The sequence below is a fragment of the Callithrix jacchus genome, chromosome 3, assembly GCF_049354715.1.
Source record: "Callithrix jacchus isolate 240 chromosome 3, calJac240_pri, whole genome shotgun sequence".
Lineage (NCBI taxonomy): Eukaryota > Metazoa > Chordata > Mammalia > Primates > Cebidae > Callithrix > Callithrix jacchus.
In genome coordinates this window covers 56,523,159-56,543,604 of record NC_133504.1, presented here as the reverse complement: position 1 = coordinate 56,543,604, position 20,446 = coordinate 56,523,159, and the positions used below count along the sequence as shown (strand labels likewise).

Sequence of the window (20,446 nt, the reverse complement as noted above, 5' to 3'; positions counted from 1 at the left end):
ATCAACCAACTTGATACAATTGATATATATTTTTAAAAGTCTAAACTCATACATAATATTTTCTGTATGATCACAATCATACAGAAATTGGGTATGACACCCAATCATAAATTGGGTGTCAAAGTAAAAATCATATTGAGAAAATTCATAAATAATTTACAATAAAGCAACACACTTAAAAAGCACATAGATCAAAGAAATCACAGGGAAATTAGAAAACAGTCTGAACTGAATGCTACTATAAATAACATATTTGTGGAATGTAAAGAAATTCTTAGAGAAAATTTACAGGTACTGCTATTAGAAAAGGAAATTTTCCTACCCTAATAAATTAGAAAAAAAAGAAGCAAATTAAGTCCAAAGTAGGAAGGATGAAAATACTGAAGTAGAAAGAGAATAGAGGGGAAAAACTAATTAAAAAGCTGATTCTTCAAAAAGTTATATAAAATTGATAAACCTCTAGCTATGCATACCAAGAAAAAGACACAAATTACCAAATTAAGAATGAAAGTGAGGACATCAGATTATTACAGACATTAAATAGATGATAAGAGATGCTGAAACAATTAGACATCTGTATTTTTAAAAATGTACAGTAGTCCTTTCCTTAACTGCTTTCTGCAGTTTCAGTTAAATGTGAATGTGATGTGAATTACCATCTCATGTCATCACAAGAAGGGTGAGTATAGTACAATAAGATATTTTGAGAGAGAGAAAGACCATATTCCCATAATTCTTATTACAGTATACTATTAAAATTGTTCCATTTTATTTTAGTTATTGTTAAAATCTATTATTGTGCATTTACTGTGCCTAATTAAAAAATTGAACTTTATCTTAAGTATGTATGCCTACAAAAAAAGTAGTATTTATTGGGTTCAGCACTATCCTTGATTTCAGGCATCCATTGGGCGGTCTTGGCCCATATTCCCCACAAAAAAGGGAGGACTACTGTATCTTGATTTATATTTCACACTATATAAAACAACTAACTCAGAATAGAGTTTTAATGAAAATTATTTGTTCAGGAGAAAGAAAGGAATATCACTGTGACCCTCATTTAGGAAAAACTGTTTTGGGCAAAACACAAAATTATTATCCAACACGAATATTCACAAATTGTACCTCATGAAAATTTAAAATTTCTATTAAGAAAATTAAGGCAAGTTCCAGATTGGGAGAAGATATTTGTATACTACATATCTTATATTAATTGTCTATTGCTGCATAACGAATTGCTTCAAAATTTAGGGGCTTAAAATAGTTACATCTCTTTCGTTAGTTTCTGAAGGTCAGGAATCTGAGCATAACTTAGGTCCTCTGGATTAGCCTCTTTGATGGGTTGCAATCAGAATGTTGGTCAGGACTGCATTCCTCTCTGACAGAGCCAGGCAGCATCTGAAATGGGTTTGCAATGGTTCCTACCTCCTAGTAACTCACTCCCATACATAATTCCCTCTTCTTGAGCATGGGTTGGGCCTAATAACTTGCTATTAATGAGCAAAGATTTGCTACTGCTAAGACTAAGTTATAAAGACATGTATTAACTTCCTGGGCTGCCATTTATCTCGTAGTTGTGAAGGCTTGAAGTCCAAAATCACATTGTTGGCAGGACCATGCTCTCTCCAAAGGCTCGAGGGGAGGATCCTTCCTTGCTTCTTCCTAGCTTCTGGAAATCCTTGGCATTCCCTGGCTTGTGGATACATGACACCAGTCTCTGCCTCTTTTGTCACATGGCTTTCACCTTGTGTGTCTCTGTTCAAATTTTCCTCTTATAAGAACACTAGTCATATTGGATTGAGGGCCCACTGTAATCCAATGTGACTCCTCTTAACTTGATTTCATCTGCAAAAAACTTATTTCTAAATAAGGTCACAATCACAGGTTTTGGGTAGACATGACTTTTTGGAGAACACTGTTAATCTGGTATAGATTGTGACTTTCCTCCTCTTTACATTCTCTTTCCCTCTTCCTTGTTTCATTGCTGAAGAGAGCTGTCATGTAGTGAGCTACCCTATGGAAAGGCTCACACTGCAAGGAACTCTGCAATGTGGGAAGACTCTGTTCAATACCAGGAAGATTGTGAGGTCCACAGTCCATTCACAATTTAGTTTCCTGAATTGAATCCTGCTAAAAAACACCTAGTGAGACTGAAAGTGTGTCTACCCTAGTTGAGCCTTAAAATAACTGCAGTCCCTGCTGACACCTCAGTTGCAACCTGTGAGAGACCCAGAGCCAGACAGAGGACTCAGCTAAGTTGCACTCAGATTCCCAACTCACAGAAACTGTGAAATAATATTGTTTTAAGCCAGTATGTTTTGGGGTAATTTGTTACAGAGCAATAGATAATAAGAAATCTATATCCATAATATAAAGAACTTTCATAACTCAATAATAAAAAACAATTTTAGAGTGAGCAAATCAAAAAGATGCTTCATCAATAAAATGATATGAATGGTAAGTGAATGAAAAGATGCTCACTGTGATTAGTCATTAGGGAACTATAAACTAAAGCTACAATGTCACTACAAACATTTAAAAATTGCCAAAGGAAAACAAACAAAAACAAGAACAAAACCAGGTAATGTAAAATGTTGTAAATGTAGAACAACTGGAAGTCTTACACAATGCTGGTGGGAATGCAAAATGGTACAGCTCTTTGGAAAAGTTTGGCAGTTTCTCATGAATTTAAATACACACTTACTGTACAATCCAGCAATCCCACTCCTAAGTACCCCCATAAAGAAAAAAACTTATTTCCACACAAAATCCTGTCCACAAATGTTTGTCACTGCTTTATATACATCAAATATGAAGAAGAATACTATTCCACAATAAAACTGACAACTAATACATGCAACAACACAATGGAATCATAAAAGCATTATTCTAAGTGAAAGAAACCAGCTATGAAAGCTATATATAGCTATATATACTGTATCATTCCATTGTATGTGATATTATGGAAAAGATAAAATTACAGGGACACAAATCAGATCAGGGTTTAAAGGCAGAAAAGGGAAATCAAGGACAAAAGGACATGAAAGTCCTTTTGGGGATAATGGAAATATTCTATGTCATGATTGTAGTGATGGTTTCATCATTGTATATGTTTATTAAAACTCACAGAATGGTATATCTAAAATGAATTTAACTATATGGAAACTACATCTCAATAAATAGGACAGGAAAAAATACAATTAGAATCAAGCAAATATAAAAAGCATAATATTTGATGACCAAATGGATTGTAAGGTCAATCCAACGTTAGAAAATCAGCCAATATAATTCACCATACTAAGAAAATAAAGGAGAAAACCCAAAAAGTCATCTCAATAGATGCACAAAAGGTACTTATACAACATTCAATCATAAAAAACTCTCAGTAAACTAAGAATAGAACTTTTATCATTATTTATTGATTCATATTCATACCCTTGTATAGCTCCCTCCCAATTGTACCAGGATTGGTCTGTGTGACAAATGATACAACTCAAGTGATGGCATGGTATTTCTGAGATTAGGTTATACAAAACACCATTATTTCTGTGGTTGTACTGTCTCTCCTCCTCTTGGCTCACTCTTGGGATATCATCTGCCATATCCTGAACAGATCTAAAGAAAGGTCCAAGTGAGGAAGAATGGAAACTTCATGACAATAGCAACTTGAGCCAGTTTGGAAGTGGATCCTCTAGTCCATGTCAAAAGCTGTATATACTGTATCATATGAATGTATACCTTCATGTGACTTACTTCATATGACATATATATGAATGTATACCTTCATATGACTGCAACCTCACAGAGGGCCTGAGCCATAACCATTCAGCTAAGTCTCCCCCAGAATTCTGACTCTCAGAAGCCATGAGACATAATGTTTGTTGTTTTTTCCCCCCCGCTTCTACGTGTTGGGGTAATTTGTTACAAAGAAATAGATAATTAATATGTTGGACTAAATATAAAAAGATAATCTATTCAGCAAAACTGTAATTAAGAGTTACCCAATCAGCAGAAAAAGAAAAAGTCCTTAGCAATAAAGTTAACAAGATCTTCATGGAGAAATTAAAAGACATATTTGAAGAACAAAGAATACCTCAGTAAATGGAGAGAGAGACAGGTATCTCTCACCCTCTGAACACAAGCTATGGAAACTCAGAAACTGAATACATTTCTTTTTAAGGGAAATATAATCCTGTAGAATGGAAACAACACAAATACTTGGCTTGTGAAAAATTTATGGTTAAGAGAATCTTTACACTGGTCTAAAAGAATCATATATAGTTGTATAAGAGGTTGAGGATATGGCTATTTTAAAGCCAAGTAATCATTAACTAAAAAAGAGTACAACTATATACCACAGTCACACACATACAATAAAGATCAAACTAGGAATGAATATTAAAGCACTGGTATTTTGGAATTATGAAATTTTTCTCCACAGCATTGAAAACAAAAATAAACATATATTAAAAATGCAACATCATTATCAATAGAAGTAAAAAATATTAACAGGCAGGGAAGTGTAAAATCTATTTTAGAAAATGTTTCACCCAAAATAAAATAAGTAGTTCTGATGTTTAAAGGAATAAACTTCATTGGTTGTAAACTTCACTTATATGTTTTTTCATTACCTAGTTATGCCAAATATTTTGCTACTGAATTCTTTGCTTACCAGTCTTCTGGTTTGACAGCAGAAGGATCAGGAATTTTTGCTCTTTCATCCCATTCCTCAGGTTTTTCATCACTGGGATCTTCAATTTCTTTGGGAGGATTAATAGGAGGAACCACATCCTCTAAGAGGCTTCCTTTGTTTACAACTGTTTGATCAACTAACACCTCAAATGTGTCATCTGGATTCATCACTAAGGACCAATTTAAATATATTATAGTTATCGTTTTGACAGACATTTAAAAAATAATCTTTTAAATAATGCAAGTATCCTTAAATTCATGGGTAAAGCTTCTATTCCCAACCAGAAATAGAGGAATAATCAATGTATTAAATCAAAATATTCCAAAATCACCAAATATATTTCCTAAAGATAAAATTTTGTTTTACACTGCATTTTTTTATAGTGAAATGCTCCATTACTTCTCAAATAAAAAATAATACCAAATAGCTCTGTTTTGGGACTCATAACCAGTCAGTGTTACTCTTTTATAGTTATAGAATACAACCTAATCTTTTTCAGTACTAAAATTTTTTTGATACAATCTTCAAGTGTTACAAGTATAACACAAAAAACTTAAATATTTTTCTTGAACCATTTGAGAGGAAGTTACTGACTTCATACACAACACCCCTGAATATTTTAATGCCCATTTCTTACAAACAAGGATATTCTCTTATATAACCCCAATACAGGCACCGAAATCAGGAAGTTAACATTGATATGTTACTTCCATTTCACAGAACTCTTTAAAGATAAGGTTCACTGGCATTCAAACTCAATGACTTACATACTATAGTGTAAAATATCTTAAGGGTAATTTAAGATATTCAAGTTTATATTTACCTGCATGTTTGTTTCAAGGTCAATTCTAGCCCTCTAAAAGTCCCATGCCAAAAATGACATAAAGGACTCCCTTGTCCTTTGTAGTAAGAAAATAAAAGATCTCTGTCCTCATTTTGGAAATATGGGGATCAGTGGATAAAACTTAGATCTTTGGAAAGAATGACAGATGTAAATAGCTGTCTAACACTTGCTTTCAGTAAGTGAAAGGAGTTAGGAGCTATCAACAAATAGAAGGATCATCCTGACTTTAGTGAAGTGGGCCACCATTTTATGAAGAAATAGCTCTGAAGTAATAAAAATCTCCAGAGGCTTCAATCACAATGCCAAATTATTCATATCAAAACCAAAGAATTCAATTTATGTACAAACTCAAATAATACAAAGCCACACTAATAGTTTTTCTCTTCTCTTTTCTCCACAATTTCCTCTTGCATTAAAGCTGAGATTATAAAATTACATTACTAAAATGAATGAAAAAATCAAGATTGAAGAAGAGCTAAGAGTAAGATCTTAACTGCAAAAAACAACTAGATTCTTCCTAATTCAAAAGAGAGAAAAATCTTTTTTAAAAAAAGCTCTCTGAATAAATTTGCAACTGAAATTGATTCTTAAAAACTTCAGTCAAAACCAAGAATCCATATGACAAACAGGCATATGTGAAAAGACTGTTCAAAATCTTTGCTCCCCCACAAAAATTTTCATTTAAAAAACTGTATTACATATCTTAATTGATCACAAAAGGCACTGGATCATATAAAGCCTATAAAGGTACCCTTAAGGTTCTTAAAACAACTACAGAATAGTGTCATAAAAATATAATAGTATTAAGATTTTTCAAAAGAAGTCATTTAATAATCCTAGCACAAGTATAGCAGTAAGAAAAATAAGTGTTTAAGAGTCAGACTTGATTTTCAATTCTAGCCTTTCAGTTACTCTTGTTTCCTGGGGCAAGTTATTTAACTAAGCTAAGGCAAAATAGAGAGACTGCTGCTTATCTCACATGATGGTTCCAAAGTGCCTGGCATACAACATGGTACATGACAAGTGATGAATGAAAATTAGTCATTTTCCCCTAGTCCTTCCCTCTTTGCTTGCGGGGCCATTATGATGTGCCTACAATTTGAATCTTGCTCTCCCCATTTTAATATTATATACATTTCCCCCTTTTGCTAAATATTTTCATTGTTATCATCTTTGTATGGTGCAGAAAACTCCCCTAATTGTAACATTTAGGTTGCTTCTAATTTTCAGTATATCTTCATACATAAGTAATTTTCTTTCTTCTGGATTATTTCCCTTGAATAAGTATCTGAAAGTGGAATTGTGGTTTCAAAGGATATAAACCTCTATGGCCTTTGACATGTATTACCAAATCACTTTTGACCAGGTTTGTACAAGGTCAAATGTTCTAGTTATATTCTCTCATTATTTCTACAGTTTACTTGGTGTTCCCCAAAATGCCTAGTTTTGTTTTTCAATTATTTCATGAAGATGTTTATTATAGCAAATCTGATATTAAGATAAAATGGGCATTGCCCTAGCAGACAAAATGAATGTTTCTACAATGGCAGCTGCCTTTGGGGGAAAAGATCGAAATACTTTAATCTTGGGTGGAGTTGAGATTTGAGAAAAGAAGCCAATAGAGCCATTTCAAAATGTCCTATTAGGTTCTAATATGCTCTGATTTTGATCATGAGCTGACCAGAGCTCTATAACCATTATACTTGAGAACGGGAGAAACAATTCCTTATAATGTCCCTCACCCTCAAACCTTATGTGAATTTCTATTTAATTAAGTATATTAATATATGGCTGCTCAGTGCTTTTCCTTTTGAAGTACATGGCACAACCAACATGACGTAGGATGCAACAATAATCACAACTGCCTACAGAATAAAGTCTAAACTTTGTAGCCTGGCATTAAGGGCTTCTTCCTTTTTATTTTCTAGTTTTCTGTTCTGACAGCACCACTGTCACAACGTCTAAAATGTCCTTTACCCTACTGTTTTCCACATTCTATCTTACTTCAAGATGAGTTCAAAGATAGTATTTCCTAGCTTGGTTCCAAGTCTCCAAGCTGGAAGTAATATTGCTTGTGAACTCTTGGCTATGTCTCATCTCTTTTTCATCTGGAACTTTTATCTTTTACCTGTGGTGTCATTATGTATGTCCTATTTTCCCCAAAAGATAAACTCCTTCAGGATGGGGTACATGTTTGTTTTCTCCTAAAGCACTTGCCATGAATATACCAATAGTGAGCAAATATTTTTGAATACATGAATGAATTAAAAGGATATACCAAGGGTATAAAGATGAGTCTTCCTGTCTGTAAAGAATGTTTTAAGGTCTACATCTGGAGGTTTGGCATGTTTCTCTTCAAAAATGCCAGTTTTGGGATGTTTATGTCTGAAGATAAAATGAAGTTTATAATCTTCTCCACATTTGTCTGGTCCAAACATAATGGTATAGGATGTTTTATCATAAAAGTTTTCCTTCAAAGAGAGATGAGTATTGACATTAGTCCAGAATCACAGAGTATTTAATGAATTTCTATATTCTATCCAATGGGTAGAGTTTACAAAAATATAGTAAATGATAATTCACCAAAGAGCCAGCTATTTAATACAAGTGACAACAAAGGACATGGGAAAATGACAAATTTTACTTCAATATAGATTTGTTTAAGTACACACTACCTCCTTCCTGAAGATGTAGGACAGAAGCTGAAAATACTCCAGCAACATCATAATATGCTTTAATTATCTATGTAAATTTGTATTACTAATATTTTACTGAGAGAATTAGGCATTAGAGGAAATCATATTTATGGCCTTAAGACTAAAATTATTATCCATTACTATTATTTAGGAAGATACCAGAAAATGACCCTCTGAGCACAAAATGAAGAGAGATTCATTCAGACATAAAAACAGACATGGAGACATGCATTTCTCTTTATTTGGCATGGCATAGTAGTTAACAGCATGGGGTATGGAGTCAGATACTAGGGTTCACATCCTACCACTGCCACTTAAACTAGCTCTATGCCATGCTGAGTCAATTTTTAAACCTCTCTGCACCTCCATTTTATCACTTCTGAAGTATGGAGATGATAATAGTACCTACCTCATAAGAGTTCTCTGAGGATTAAGTGAATTAATCAGATAAAGTGCTTACAGAAATACTTGGCATTAGATTTTTTTGTCATCCTACCTTCAAGTGTTCATCACCTTACATCTAAAACAAGATGAAAAAGCCTTTTATCCACATTTCATAGCTTATATACAGCCATGTGTTCTGAAAATAGCCCCCTGATGTCTCATTTATCTTATTTCTGTTATATGTAGAAAGTCTGAAACAGCCTCTTGAGAAGGCTATAAGCAAGATACCCAACCTTCCAATAGTCCTAATACAACCTCTTAGAAGTATAAAGCTGCTTCATCACGGAAAGTTTTTTAAATTAGTTACTTTCTGTGGGCTGCCAACTCCTTTTAATTTGGTTCTTAGGCCATTTTGTTTCACTGCTTCACTTTGTTATCATACTTCTCTAAACAAACCCAAGTCTTATTCTGTAAAGAAAATAACTCTAAACTATATTTCAAGAGAATTTATAAGTACTATGTAGTTTTTGTCTTACACACATGGTAAACTTTTTCATGTTGTTAAACATTATAAAATTGGCGCCTTCAAGTAACACAGCTTTATATAAAACTTGAAGGCAAATTGTAGTTATATAAATTCATGTTGAAAAAAAGTATCTACAGTTCTTTTCAATTTCAGTTGAAGATGAAATTTTCAGTTTTATCAATTGTTCCTTAAAAATACTTATTAACTCTAATAAGGTTTTCAGAAATATTAAAGTATCATACCAGAATCAAATCATCAGTGTCTGCTAGGAGTTTAATGTATGCACCTCCACAATCAATACCATCTTGAAAATTTACTTCATATCTGAATAAAGGGAAAAAGAACCGTACTACTGATAAATAAAAATTATAAATTGCCCTTTAAAATCTAATGTATTATTCTCGATTCATGTAAGTATAATTTTTTTTGACATTATCAGAAAGCTCATATAAAGCATATCTATGACCTATAGGAAATAAGCAGAAATGCTTTTCTACTACTGTAATACAAAACACATCATTAAAATATTAAAAATAGAGTGATTATAATCAACTGCAGACAAACCAATCAATTTGTTTAAATATTTTTTTCCCATCAAAATTGAGATTAAGAATAAGATACTGTGATTAAAACTGTAACAGGAAACTTCAAATTCTGATAAGGTAGGCACTATACATATACTTTATAAACTAAAAAAAACCAAAAGCCCTAAGAACCACAGCTAAAGCAAGATGTCTAAGAAATTGCTAATGATCTTAGATACCTAGAGGTCACTACACCTTAACCATGTTAAATAAGTTGTATATTTAATTAACTAGCTCCACCAGAGATTCATAATCTCAATCAATAAGCTGGATTTTTTTTCAGACCTAAACAGCCAGGAGATATGGGAAATTTTTGCTGTTTAGTATAACAGCTAAAAGAGTGAACTAACATGAGAGTCTTCTCATGAATTTACAGCACAATGTAATTCTCAGCTACGTTTTTTTATTTATTGGTAGTTTTTAAAAGTAAATAGTCTTTTTATAGCAATGAAGCATAGACTTACTAAATAGAATTTAGGAGAGATTTTTTTGTTGTTAAATTGATGAATTATATGTGACAAAAGTCAATGAGAAAATGGCTAAGTGGAAACAGTAAAAAAAAAAAGGTTATGATTTCATTAAATGAATTAAAACAAAAAGACATAAAAACTAGAGAAACAACCAGAAATAATGATCATTTTAATAAGGGACTATAGTTTTAAATTTTTCTGAAAAAATTTAGTGACAAGAAGGTAAAACATAATTTATCTGATATAAATCATAATTTGTAGGCTAGCATACAAAATTTTAACAGTTTGAACTCAATTGATGTACATATTTTGTATTAAAAAAACAGAGGAAACAAAATTTTAAGTATCTCTGATTTGCAAGGGGTGATTTTCTCCTATGCTTTCTACCATGCTTTATTTCTTAAGCTATCAACAACAGTGGATACAAGCACATACTTTAAAGTCAAAAAGACTTGAGAGTTATTCTGATTCTGCCACTTACTCTAGTGACTCCTTGGGTAAGAGCAACTCATTTAAGCTTTAAGTCTCTATTTGCTCATCTATAATATGGAGACATGGCCCACAGTTACACCTCAAAGGACTGTTATGATGATTAAAGGATATCATGCCCAATGAGGGGCAAATACATGCTCAAAATGCTTCTGTGATAATCAGAAGGAAGGTATTCTTTTGTTCTTTTTCAATTTTTAAATAAGGAACAGCTTGTTTTCCTCAAAGTCTTTATTTTAAGAAATTAATTTGTTATGTCTTTGAAGACTATAAGACATGATGCATGATGTGACTTAAAAGTCACCATTTTAAAAAAAATTAAAAAGGTATTGCTTTATAATAGGTTATCTGAGGACAAAGCATTCTGTAAAATGGTAAGAACTAGAAAAAACAATTTTGTACACTGGTTCCATAAATGTGAAGATGGTTTTGTTGTTCCATTATGTGTAGATTCAATCACTTTGTCTATTTCTCATATTGCAAACTGAAAAATGAGTTTTCAGATCATTAACTTTTACCTAGTATAAATGATTCACAATGGATTAGCAAAGTGTTTATCATACAGCTTGACTGCTGCTAAGCTTCCAGCCATAGGAAAACCAAGGACATATGCAGAATATGTGTCAACCTTAATTTCTTTAGAGTGTCATTTCTCAAATTGTTCCACTAAACAGTAGTTATTGTTAGGTGGGAAAATAAACTTACGATCAAACATGTTTGGGAAACACAGCAGTAATGCTGAAAACAGGTTTTTATATGTAGAACTGCTTAGTCATTAATGGGCTAACATACTTCCTATTTTTTAAGTTAGGATATTCTTCACCTTCAATTATATTCATGTATGTTAACATATATACAATTTGGGAAAAGCAGCTTTAGAGTAAAATTATGTCATAAATCAGCATTTAATATAAATCTCTTCATTTTATTTACCCCATTTCATTTTATCAATATTAAGAGGAGACAAGCATTCACTCTCCTTTGAATTATTTTTAATCATATGAAAGACTGCTATTCAATCTTGATCCTCCTTTTCTTTTCTTTCTTGTTCTTTTTCCTTCTTTCTTTCCTTCTTTTTTTTTTTTTTTTTTTTCCTGAGGCAGGATCTCATTCTGTTACCCAGGCTGGAGTGCAGTGGTGTGATCTCGGTTCACTGCAGCTTTGACTTCCTGAGCTTGGGTCATCCTCCCACCTCAGCCTCCAGAGTAGCTGGGACTACAGGCGGGCACCACCATGCCTGGCTAATTTTTAAAAACTTTTTGTAGAGTCAGGGCTTTGCCATGTTGCCCGGATTGGTCTTGAATTCCTGGGCTCAAGCTATCTGTCCACCTTGGCCTCCTAAAGTGCTGGATTATACCCGTGAGGCACCATGCCAGGCATAGAGAAGTGTAGAGGTTGAAGGAAAGGATTATCTATGAGACTGTGACCTATCAAACGGGTTCATGCTTGAAAGACACTGGTAGTCATAAACATTTATTTTTAAGATAAATTTCTGCCTTTGAAAGTTATCACTGGTTTAATAGCAGTATTTATGATTCTACTCTGAATATATTGTTTAATATTTTGATAACAAGTAATTTTAAGAGTAAAACAAATGTTGATTTTTACAATGCATTATATAGTTTATGGCAGCAGAATTATTTTTATTACAGCATATATCGCATAATTTTATTTTTAAAATTTTTTGAAGGGATCCAAACTATCTCTTCCTCGTTTAGTCAATGCAAGCACTCAGACCAAAATAAATACATTGCTTAATAGCCCACATACAACTCCTTGAAATAAACAAATATAAATATTAGTACTAGGTCATAAGAGTGGTTGATCTTTATAATTTTATCATTTACCTGCTTTTAATTGAAAGCACAGGTATGTTTGTGTGTATTTGCACATTTGTGTATTTAACTAAGTGAAACAAAAAAGGAAGATCTAGATTTTTACATGCATTTTCAAAATACAAGCTATAGTCAGAAGCTGAAGCTAACACAAAATTCAGAGAAACTATTCAAAAACAGCAACACTTACTGAACTATCAAGGGCTTATCAGCAAAAATGAAGGGTTTTGCTAATACAGCAGATATTGCATGATGCTTTGCTCTAGATTTTAATACCAGTCCTCTGTCACCAGGTATCTGGTTTTCTTTCAACTCTTCTATTTCCCATCTTCCTAAAAAATAAAGCAAAGTAAATTAAACTGAAACAGAAAACATTGACCTAAGAATTATTTATCAGCAGTTGTGAGCAATAATTTTTTCCAGGAAGGCTGATTTGGGAAAAATAACGATTTTAAATCAAGAAATATGTGCAACTATACATGTATGCCTGCTCATTTTTCTTTCTCTGAAAAAATGATTTTATTTTCTTAACTAAAATTGTGAAAATTAATAGCAAACACTATAGTGTCTAATTAAGTCACTCTTTTTTTTTTTTTTTTTTTTTGAGATGGAGTTTCACTCTTGTTGCCTAGGCTGCATGGTGCGATCTGGACTCACCACAACCTCCGCCTCCGGGTTCCAGTGATTCTCCTGCATCAGCCTCCCCAGTAGCTGGGATTACAGGCATGTGCCACCATGCCTGGCTAATTATTTAGTTTTAGTAGAGACAGGGTTTCTCCATATCGGTCAGGCTGGTCTTGAACTCCAAGGTGATCTGCCCACCTTGGCCTCCCAAAGGGTTAAGTCACTCTTAAAGCTTAATAAATTTGGGTTTTCTATGAATGACTTTTAAATCAATGAAATTATAAAATGTGGTTTGTTTCAATAGGGTCTGTCAATATATTTTTAAAATGACATAAAACAGCATGTGACACAAACAGCATCCTTAACACAAAATGAGCAGTCTATTTATCTTACTTGCAGCACTTATTGTAAAGATTTAAAGTTCATATTGAAAACTACATGCTTAATTCACACAGACCCTTCTCAAGTTACACTAATCAGCTCTCAGAACTTTCCGCCAAGAGGCAGCAAAGCACTGCATAAGTGCTAAGCTATTACAAAGCAAAACTGAGTTAGGGCTTCTCTGGGTTACAATTTTCCATGTTAAAATTAGGACATTCTGGAAATTAGATTATGTACTACATACAATGCAAAGCTACTTGTAGCCCAAAAGTTATGTGTTAGGTTTTACTCCTTTACTGGTTTTAGAATAGAAAATCAACTTACATTAACTTGTGTAAAATCTTCTGTTTTGAAAATTATAGTTATTGCCTATTCCAAGAAAATTCAATTAAGTAAAAACTGGCTACTTTTCAGTCGTGTGTCAACTCAAAATATTCATTAATGAGCATTTTGGAATCACAAATGTTCTTATATCATTTTGTTTTCGTTCTAAGAAAAATAATGCAAGAATCAGACACAGTCTTGTAAATCAAAGAGGGGTAATTTTTGGTTTATAATTGTGTATACCTTTTTAGATTTTAAAAAATGTGTGGGTTTTTATTAAGTTTCCAACTTTCTTTTCTTTCTCCCCCTAATTTGGTCATAGCATACTTTTTTTGGAAAAAGATTAAGGTAGGGTTTTCTTTCTCTCACATTGATGATGAATTGTATTATCACTAACTTGTAGTTTGCCCCTTGCCCCCTATAAAGGTCTTATTTTAAAAAGAACAACTTTATCTGGAAAGGTCTAGCCAGAGCAATCTGGCAAGAGAAAGAAATCAAGGACATATAAATTGGAAATTAGGAAGTCAAACGATCACTGTTTGCTAATGATATGATCATATACCTAGAAAACCCTAAAGACTCATCCAAAAGATGACTAGACTTGATAAATGAATTCAATACAGGTCTCAGGTTAAAAAATCAATGTACACAAATCAGTAACACTGCTATACAGCAACAATAACCAAACTGAAAATCAAATAAAAAACCCAATGCCTTTTATAATAGCTGTAAAAAAATACCTAGGAATATTCTTAATGGAGGTAAAAAATCTATACAAGGAGAACTACAAAACACTGCTGAAAAAAATCATAGATGACACAAAGAAATGGAAACACATCCCATGCTCATGGATTGGAAGAATCAATATCATGAAAATGATCATACTGCCCAAAGCCGTCTACAGATTCAATGCGATTCCTGTCAAAATACCAACATTTTTCACAGAATTAGAAAAGAAATCCAAAAATTAATATGGAACCAAAAAAGAGCCTCAATAGCCAAAGTAATCCTAAGGAAAAAGAATAAATCTGAAGGCATCACATTACCTTTAAATTATACAAGGCCATAGTCACCAAGACAGTATGGTACTGATCTCAAGTAGGCACACGGACCAATGGATCAGAATAGAGAACCAGAAATAAAGCAAAATACTTACAACTAACTGATATTCAACCAAGTATGAAAAAAACACAAATTAGGGAAAGAAATCCTATTTAATAAATGGTACTGAGAAAACTGGCAAGCCACATGCAAAAGAATGAAACTGAATCTTTACCTGTCACCATATGCAAAAATCAACTCAAGATGGATTAAAGACTTAAACCTAAGATCTGAAATCATACAATTTTTTTTTTCCTGGAAAACTCTTCTAGGCTTAGGCAAAGAATTCATGACCAAGATCCCAAAAGCAAATGCAACAACAACAAAAATAAATAAATGGGACATAATTAAACTAAAAAGCGTCTGCACAGCAAAAGAAATAATCAGCAGAGTAAACAGAAAACTCACAGAATGGGAGAAAATATTCACAAACTATGCATCTGACAAAGGACTAGTATCCAGAATCAAGGGACTCAAACAGATCAGCAAGGAAAAAAAAATAATCCCATCAAAAAGTAGGCAAATGACATGAATGTGGTGAAAAGAGAACATTTAAGAGAACATAAAAGGGAACATATATATATATATAAACGTATCTACTCCAAAAAGGACACCACCATATGCACAGAAAAAGCAGTAGTGGGATTGCTGGATTAAATAGTAGATCTACTTTCAGTTTTTAAATAAATCTCCATACTTTTTTCCATAGAGGCTGTATTAAATTACATTGCACCAGCAGTGTGTGCGTGTGTGTGTGTGTATGCACAGGGCATTTGCTGGGATGGCGAATGCTATGCAAAGGAAGACATACAGGCATGATCTTTATCTTACCCCAAAACAGAAACTATGAAAAGGAAGCAAACAGCTGACATCCAACATTCTATCTATTTTGCTGTTGTGATGTAACTGCCTATCCGGGTCTCAGTGCAAGGTCACATGCTTGTGAGTATGAGGTCCTCTGAGAAAGAAGAAATTACCACTATCAGTCACCGTGAGAAGATGCTGATCTTGCTTCAGCATATAACAATCAAGGAGGCTGGTGTTTAGACCACAAAGAAGAAAGTATTTGGTCACACTTTAGGGTATGGCTGTTAGGGAAGACAACACGACCCTTGCCTATATGACATTTCTTTCTAGAGCTAAGGCTGAAGAGAATCCTGTCAGATACTGATATAGGCTGGAGATGTGAGTTGCAGAAGTCGCCACATATCTTGTAGCTCTCATTAGTTATCCTCTGTTTTGTACTTGCCAGGAGAATCTTAACATAAATTATGATTTGATCTAGGTGTGTCTACGCTTGAGATGAAACCATAGAGATAGCAGTAGCCTAGGAAATACTGCTTCAGGAAATGAAAAAGACTAACAGCATTAGAGTGAAAATTCAACTGTTCAGTTAGAAAACTAGATTAACTGGCTTAAGAGTGGAATTTTCAGAAATAGTGAAGGGTTTTTCAGGAATATTGAAGAGGGACAAGATAAAAGACTGAACATTTTATTGTGAAGCCGGATGGGGAACTTGAGCCAACACAATTTAACAGAAGTATAGTCTCAAAGGTTAGTGAACTCCAGGCCATACTGGTTACAACTAATACTTAAATAAATATTTTACCATCGTATATTGAAATCTCCTCATCCATGTCATCTTTCTTTGCTTTTGATAAGACCCACCTGAAAATAAAGTTGGACATATATATATGTCACTAACAATAAAATCAGCAATTTATAGTTATAATGCATACAGAAGCACAGGAAAAGATCTCTCAATACAGACACTTTCATTCAACAATAAATTCATACTTAGAGGCTAAATAAAGATGCCTACACATCCTTTAGCCTTTAATTCTAAAGGGCTAGAGTTAAACTGAATTTGGAATCTATAATTTACTAGCTGTATAATCACAGGTAAGGCACTGGAAGCTTCAGTTTCTTCACCTGTAAAATGGGCATTAAATATCGTAATTATCTACTTTTTTAGGATATCTGACATATAATAATCATTTTAATATTAACTTTTATTGTTTTTTCCATTATTTAGAGAACAGTAATTCCTATTTGTCATCTGAACGTAGAGAGTTAATATCTGTCCTAGAGAATGAAGAAATGTCATAAATTTCATCTTTATATTCAGAATTAATTGTATATTTTCTTTGAATAAATAACTATTCAAATTAAATATTCTATTGATAACAAAAATATACTAAGTACTGATTTACAATGTCAATTAAAGTATTTTAAAATTTATATAGATCTGTAGTAGAGGTAATTTTCAAAGGCCAAAACCTAATAACTTCAAAAAAGCTAACAAATCAAAAAAATCATTCTCTTGAATGAATACTCACCCAGCCAACCTTCCACTATCAAAAGTTTCGGCAAAATATACTTCTCCTATAGGTTGAGGTGTCTTATATTTTATCTAGAAAAGAAATTTTACAAATCCAAAGTTATTCATTTTCACAAATATTTAAATTAAATAATCTTCCTAGTGAAGAATGTAGTATGCAATGTGCACACAGGTAATACAGATATGAGATTACAAACTCAAATAGGAAACAAAACTCTGTGTCCTAGTAATGATAAGGTATAAGAAAATATAAGAAATGCCATGATGACAAAAATACTATACGTGCAAACAGTGGATGAACTGACCTCCCCTAACACTAAAGGAATGGGAGGAAGTGATTGGAGAAGGTCTTATGACACATGTACGTGGTCTTGAAAGACTCTGACAAATGACAATATTTATGGATAAAAAGCTTTGGGAGCAAAGGAAATAGCATAATGAAAAGCATATAAGATGAAGAGCTTAGTAAGAATATAGGCTTTTAAAATTAATTCTTAAATTTTACTATTAGGTACTCTAAAAGATGATAATATAATTTTCCAAGATTAGGAGCCCAGAGAATGAAAAGAATCTATGGAGATAGCATTGCAAAGCAATTACCAACAAAGCCTTGTTTCAAGTGCCTTTGAAGTGTTAGCTGTTAGGATGGCAATAATGATGATGGTGGCAGTGGTATTGCTGGTGATATGGTGGCTCCTTTAATTCTCACAATATTTCTATGGGGGAAGTACCATTGGTACCCATTTTATATATGATGAAACTGTGAGAGACAAAATAACTTGCTTACTGCTGCACAGTTAGATAATTGTAGAACTTATACATAAAGCCAAGACTGGCTCCAAAGCTCATACATTTTTACGACATGATACAGAATTTGCCAACAAAATAATTTAAAGAGTAAAGATTGATAAACTATCAAAAGATAATTTAAACTGCTGATGAATAAATAAAATTTTGCCTAAAGTAATAGGTTTGTCTGGGTTCTCTCAGAATCAGCCTTTGGTGATAGTATGATTAGTATGAGATATCTTCTATTATGCTTTAGGGAAAAGGGTGCAGAAATACTTCTGTGTTTTACTGTCCCTATCCCGCCCTGATAGTATAACACTTCCTGTCTGTTTAATAGAGGAAAATCAGTGATTACACAAAATTCCACATATTTATTGACGGAGTCAAGATTCAGCTGCCAAAATTGCCAATCTTCTATGAAGTTTACTGAATTACAACTTTACTGTTCTTTATATTTTTATAGATTGACAAAATGGGCAATGGTGTCACATGAGACTTCTTCAGTAGGCCACCCTTAAAATCAGTTTATCTTGCCCTTTATTTATACTTCACCCAATCTAGATTACTCATGCTAGAAAATTAGAAGCATCAAAATCATTCTTTCCCACTTCTTATGATATTCTCAAACTGTCACCAAAAAGTCAAGAGTGGTAGTTATTTGTCAATTCCTTTGAAGTATTAATATTAACCTTCAAAGACCCTGTAATAACTATCCAAGTCAATCACTATTAGTACTTGGAGTCCTTATTTTCTGCAGATTATAAAACTAGGCTTAAAAAAAAATTGTCCTTGCAGAGCTTAAAATTTATCAGGGGAAATACACACTTCACCTTAAACAGTGAAAGAACATATTTGCAAATCAAAAATTCTTAATAAAAGGAAATGAAATAAAGGAATCTGTAATAACAACTACATATTATTCCCCTTGGCCCTTCAAAGAGTAGCTGGCACAATACAATTAATGCTTTCTCACCATCAAAAATATTTCTGGCTATCACAGGGTTAAATATGAATATTCCTCAATGTAAAAGCTCTTACGTATTGTCAAGGCATACAAAAATCCCTGCAATTTCTCAGACTCCTGTTAATCACTACTTTAAAATATATGTCTTAACAATGCTAAGACAGAAACATAAGTCACCTTTACTAAATGCTCACCCCTCATCATCACTTCCTTTTCTAATTCAGCCTCCTTCTTAGCATTTTCTTTCCTCAGAGAAATAAAGACAGATAATTTACTTCTTGAGCAATGTAAATTATATGGCCTTTTATTTGAAAGGATCTAGCAATGTCAGAAATACAAATAAAAATCTTATTCTAAGCGTAGTTCTCCTTAGCCAGTGACAAACTCCTATTGTGATAGTAAATACCTCCCCCATATTTATTTGTTTAAGAAACTGTGCTAGGTGTCATGCAAAAATTTCTGGAGTACATGGACACTCTAAAAAATAAAGCAATAAAATACTTCAAAAAATCAATGTTTTTCTATCTATCTCTAAAATGAAGACTTTTATCACGGAAATGAATCATCCTTTTCATTGTACTATATAAAGGAATAATTTACATCTCATTTCTCAATAACCATACCTCTGTGGAAAGTTCACCTTCATTACCATCAATCTCTTCAGAATTTTCTTCCAAGTCTTCCATCTGAACATCATCATCCATAAATTCTGCATTAATTGAGATGAACAGAAGACCCAAACATAGCCAAAAGGCTTGGAAACGCATATTGAATATCTGTGAAAAGTAATTAGTGAAAATAAACAAAGTTGTGAAAATAAGTGTTAAGTATATGTAGAAGGAATGAATTTCTCCATAATAGCTCCTTTACTCTAGGAAGGTTTTTAAAACAAATCACTAATGAAATTATTTAAATTATGCTTTGAGCCAGTGAAAATAGAAACTTCAAATCTTGTAGGAAACAAATTCTATAGCTGCATGTCGTCATCCAAAAACAAAGAGCCAATGGCACAAAAGCTAAAGACATAGATGATAGTAATTATCAAATACAAATAATATGTAGACCTCTTTAAAAGAAAAGGTATCATGACTCCTAAACGTTCACTGAAATTGTTTTTATTACAATGTTGCTTAAGTGTATATAAACATAAAAATGAAAATTTTGTAATTATAAAACCAAAATACATTTATATATAAACACCAAAAAAAGATACAAAAAATTTTTTCTCACAAATTTAATGTGGTAGTGCTTTGCTAAAATCAAATCACAGTCAAAGACCAAACAAATGCCAGGCTTGTTCTAATCAGGTAGACTGCTATGGAGAAAGTTCTTTTGCATTTATAATTACTGTAATTTCATGATTTCATAATTACTTATGTATTTATGGACAAAGACAACACA

The 20,446-nt window shown here is 32.8% G+C and overlaps 1 protein-coding gene across 8 annotated transcripts in view; it reads right to left on the bottom strand.

The window, feature by feature from the left end:
• CLGN (calmegin) overlaps window positions 1–20,446 on the bottom strand; it is a 54,289-nt gene that overhangs the window by 16,676 nt on the left and 17,167 nt on the right. For 7 of the 8 annotated variants that reach the window (XM_008992678.5, XM_078366484.1, XM_008992679.5 and 4 more), the window contains 7 exons: window positions 19,669–19,821; window positions 17,291–17,364; window positions 16,561–16,619; window positions 12,712–12,853; window positions 9,386–9,467; window positions 7,816–8,008; window positions 4,673–4,862 (listed from right to left, as the gene is read on the bottom strand). In XM_008992678.5, coding sequence (XP_008990926.1) covers window positions 4,673–4,862; window positions 7,816–8,008; window positions 9,386–9,467; window positions 12,712–12,853; window positions 16,561–16,619; window positions 17,291–17,364; window positions 19,669–19,812 — 884 coding nt within the window. In that variant the 5' untranslated portion in view covers window positions 19,813–19,821. Of the gene's footprint in view, window positions 1–4,672; window positions 4,863–7,815; window positions 8,009–9,385; window positions 9,468–12,711; window positions 12,854–16,560; window positions 16,620–17,290; window positions 17,365–17,892; window positions 18,042–19,668; window positions 19,822–20,446 lie in introns of those variants that run through there. The other variant, XM_054252906.2, reaches the window with a different exon arrangement.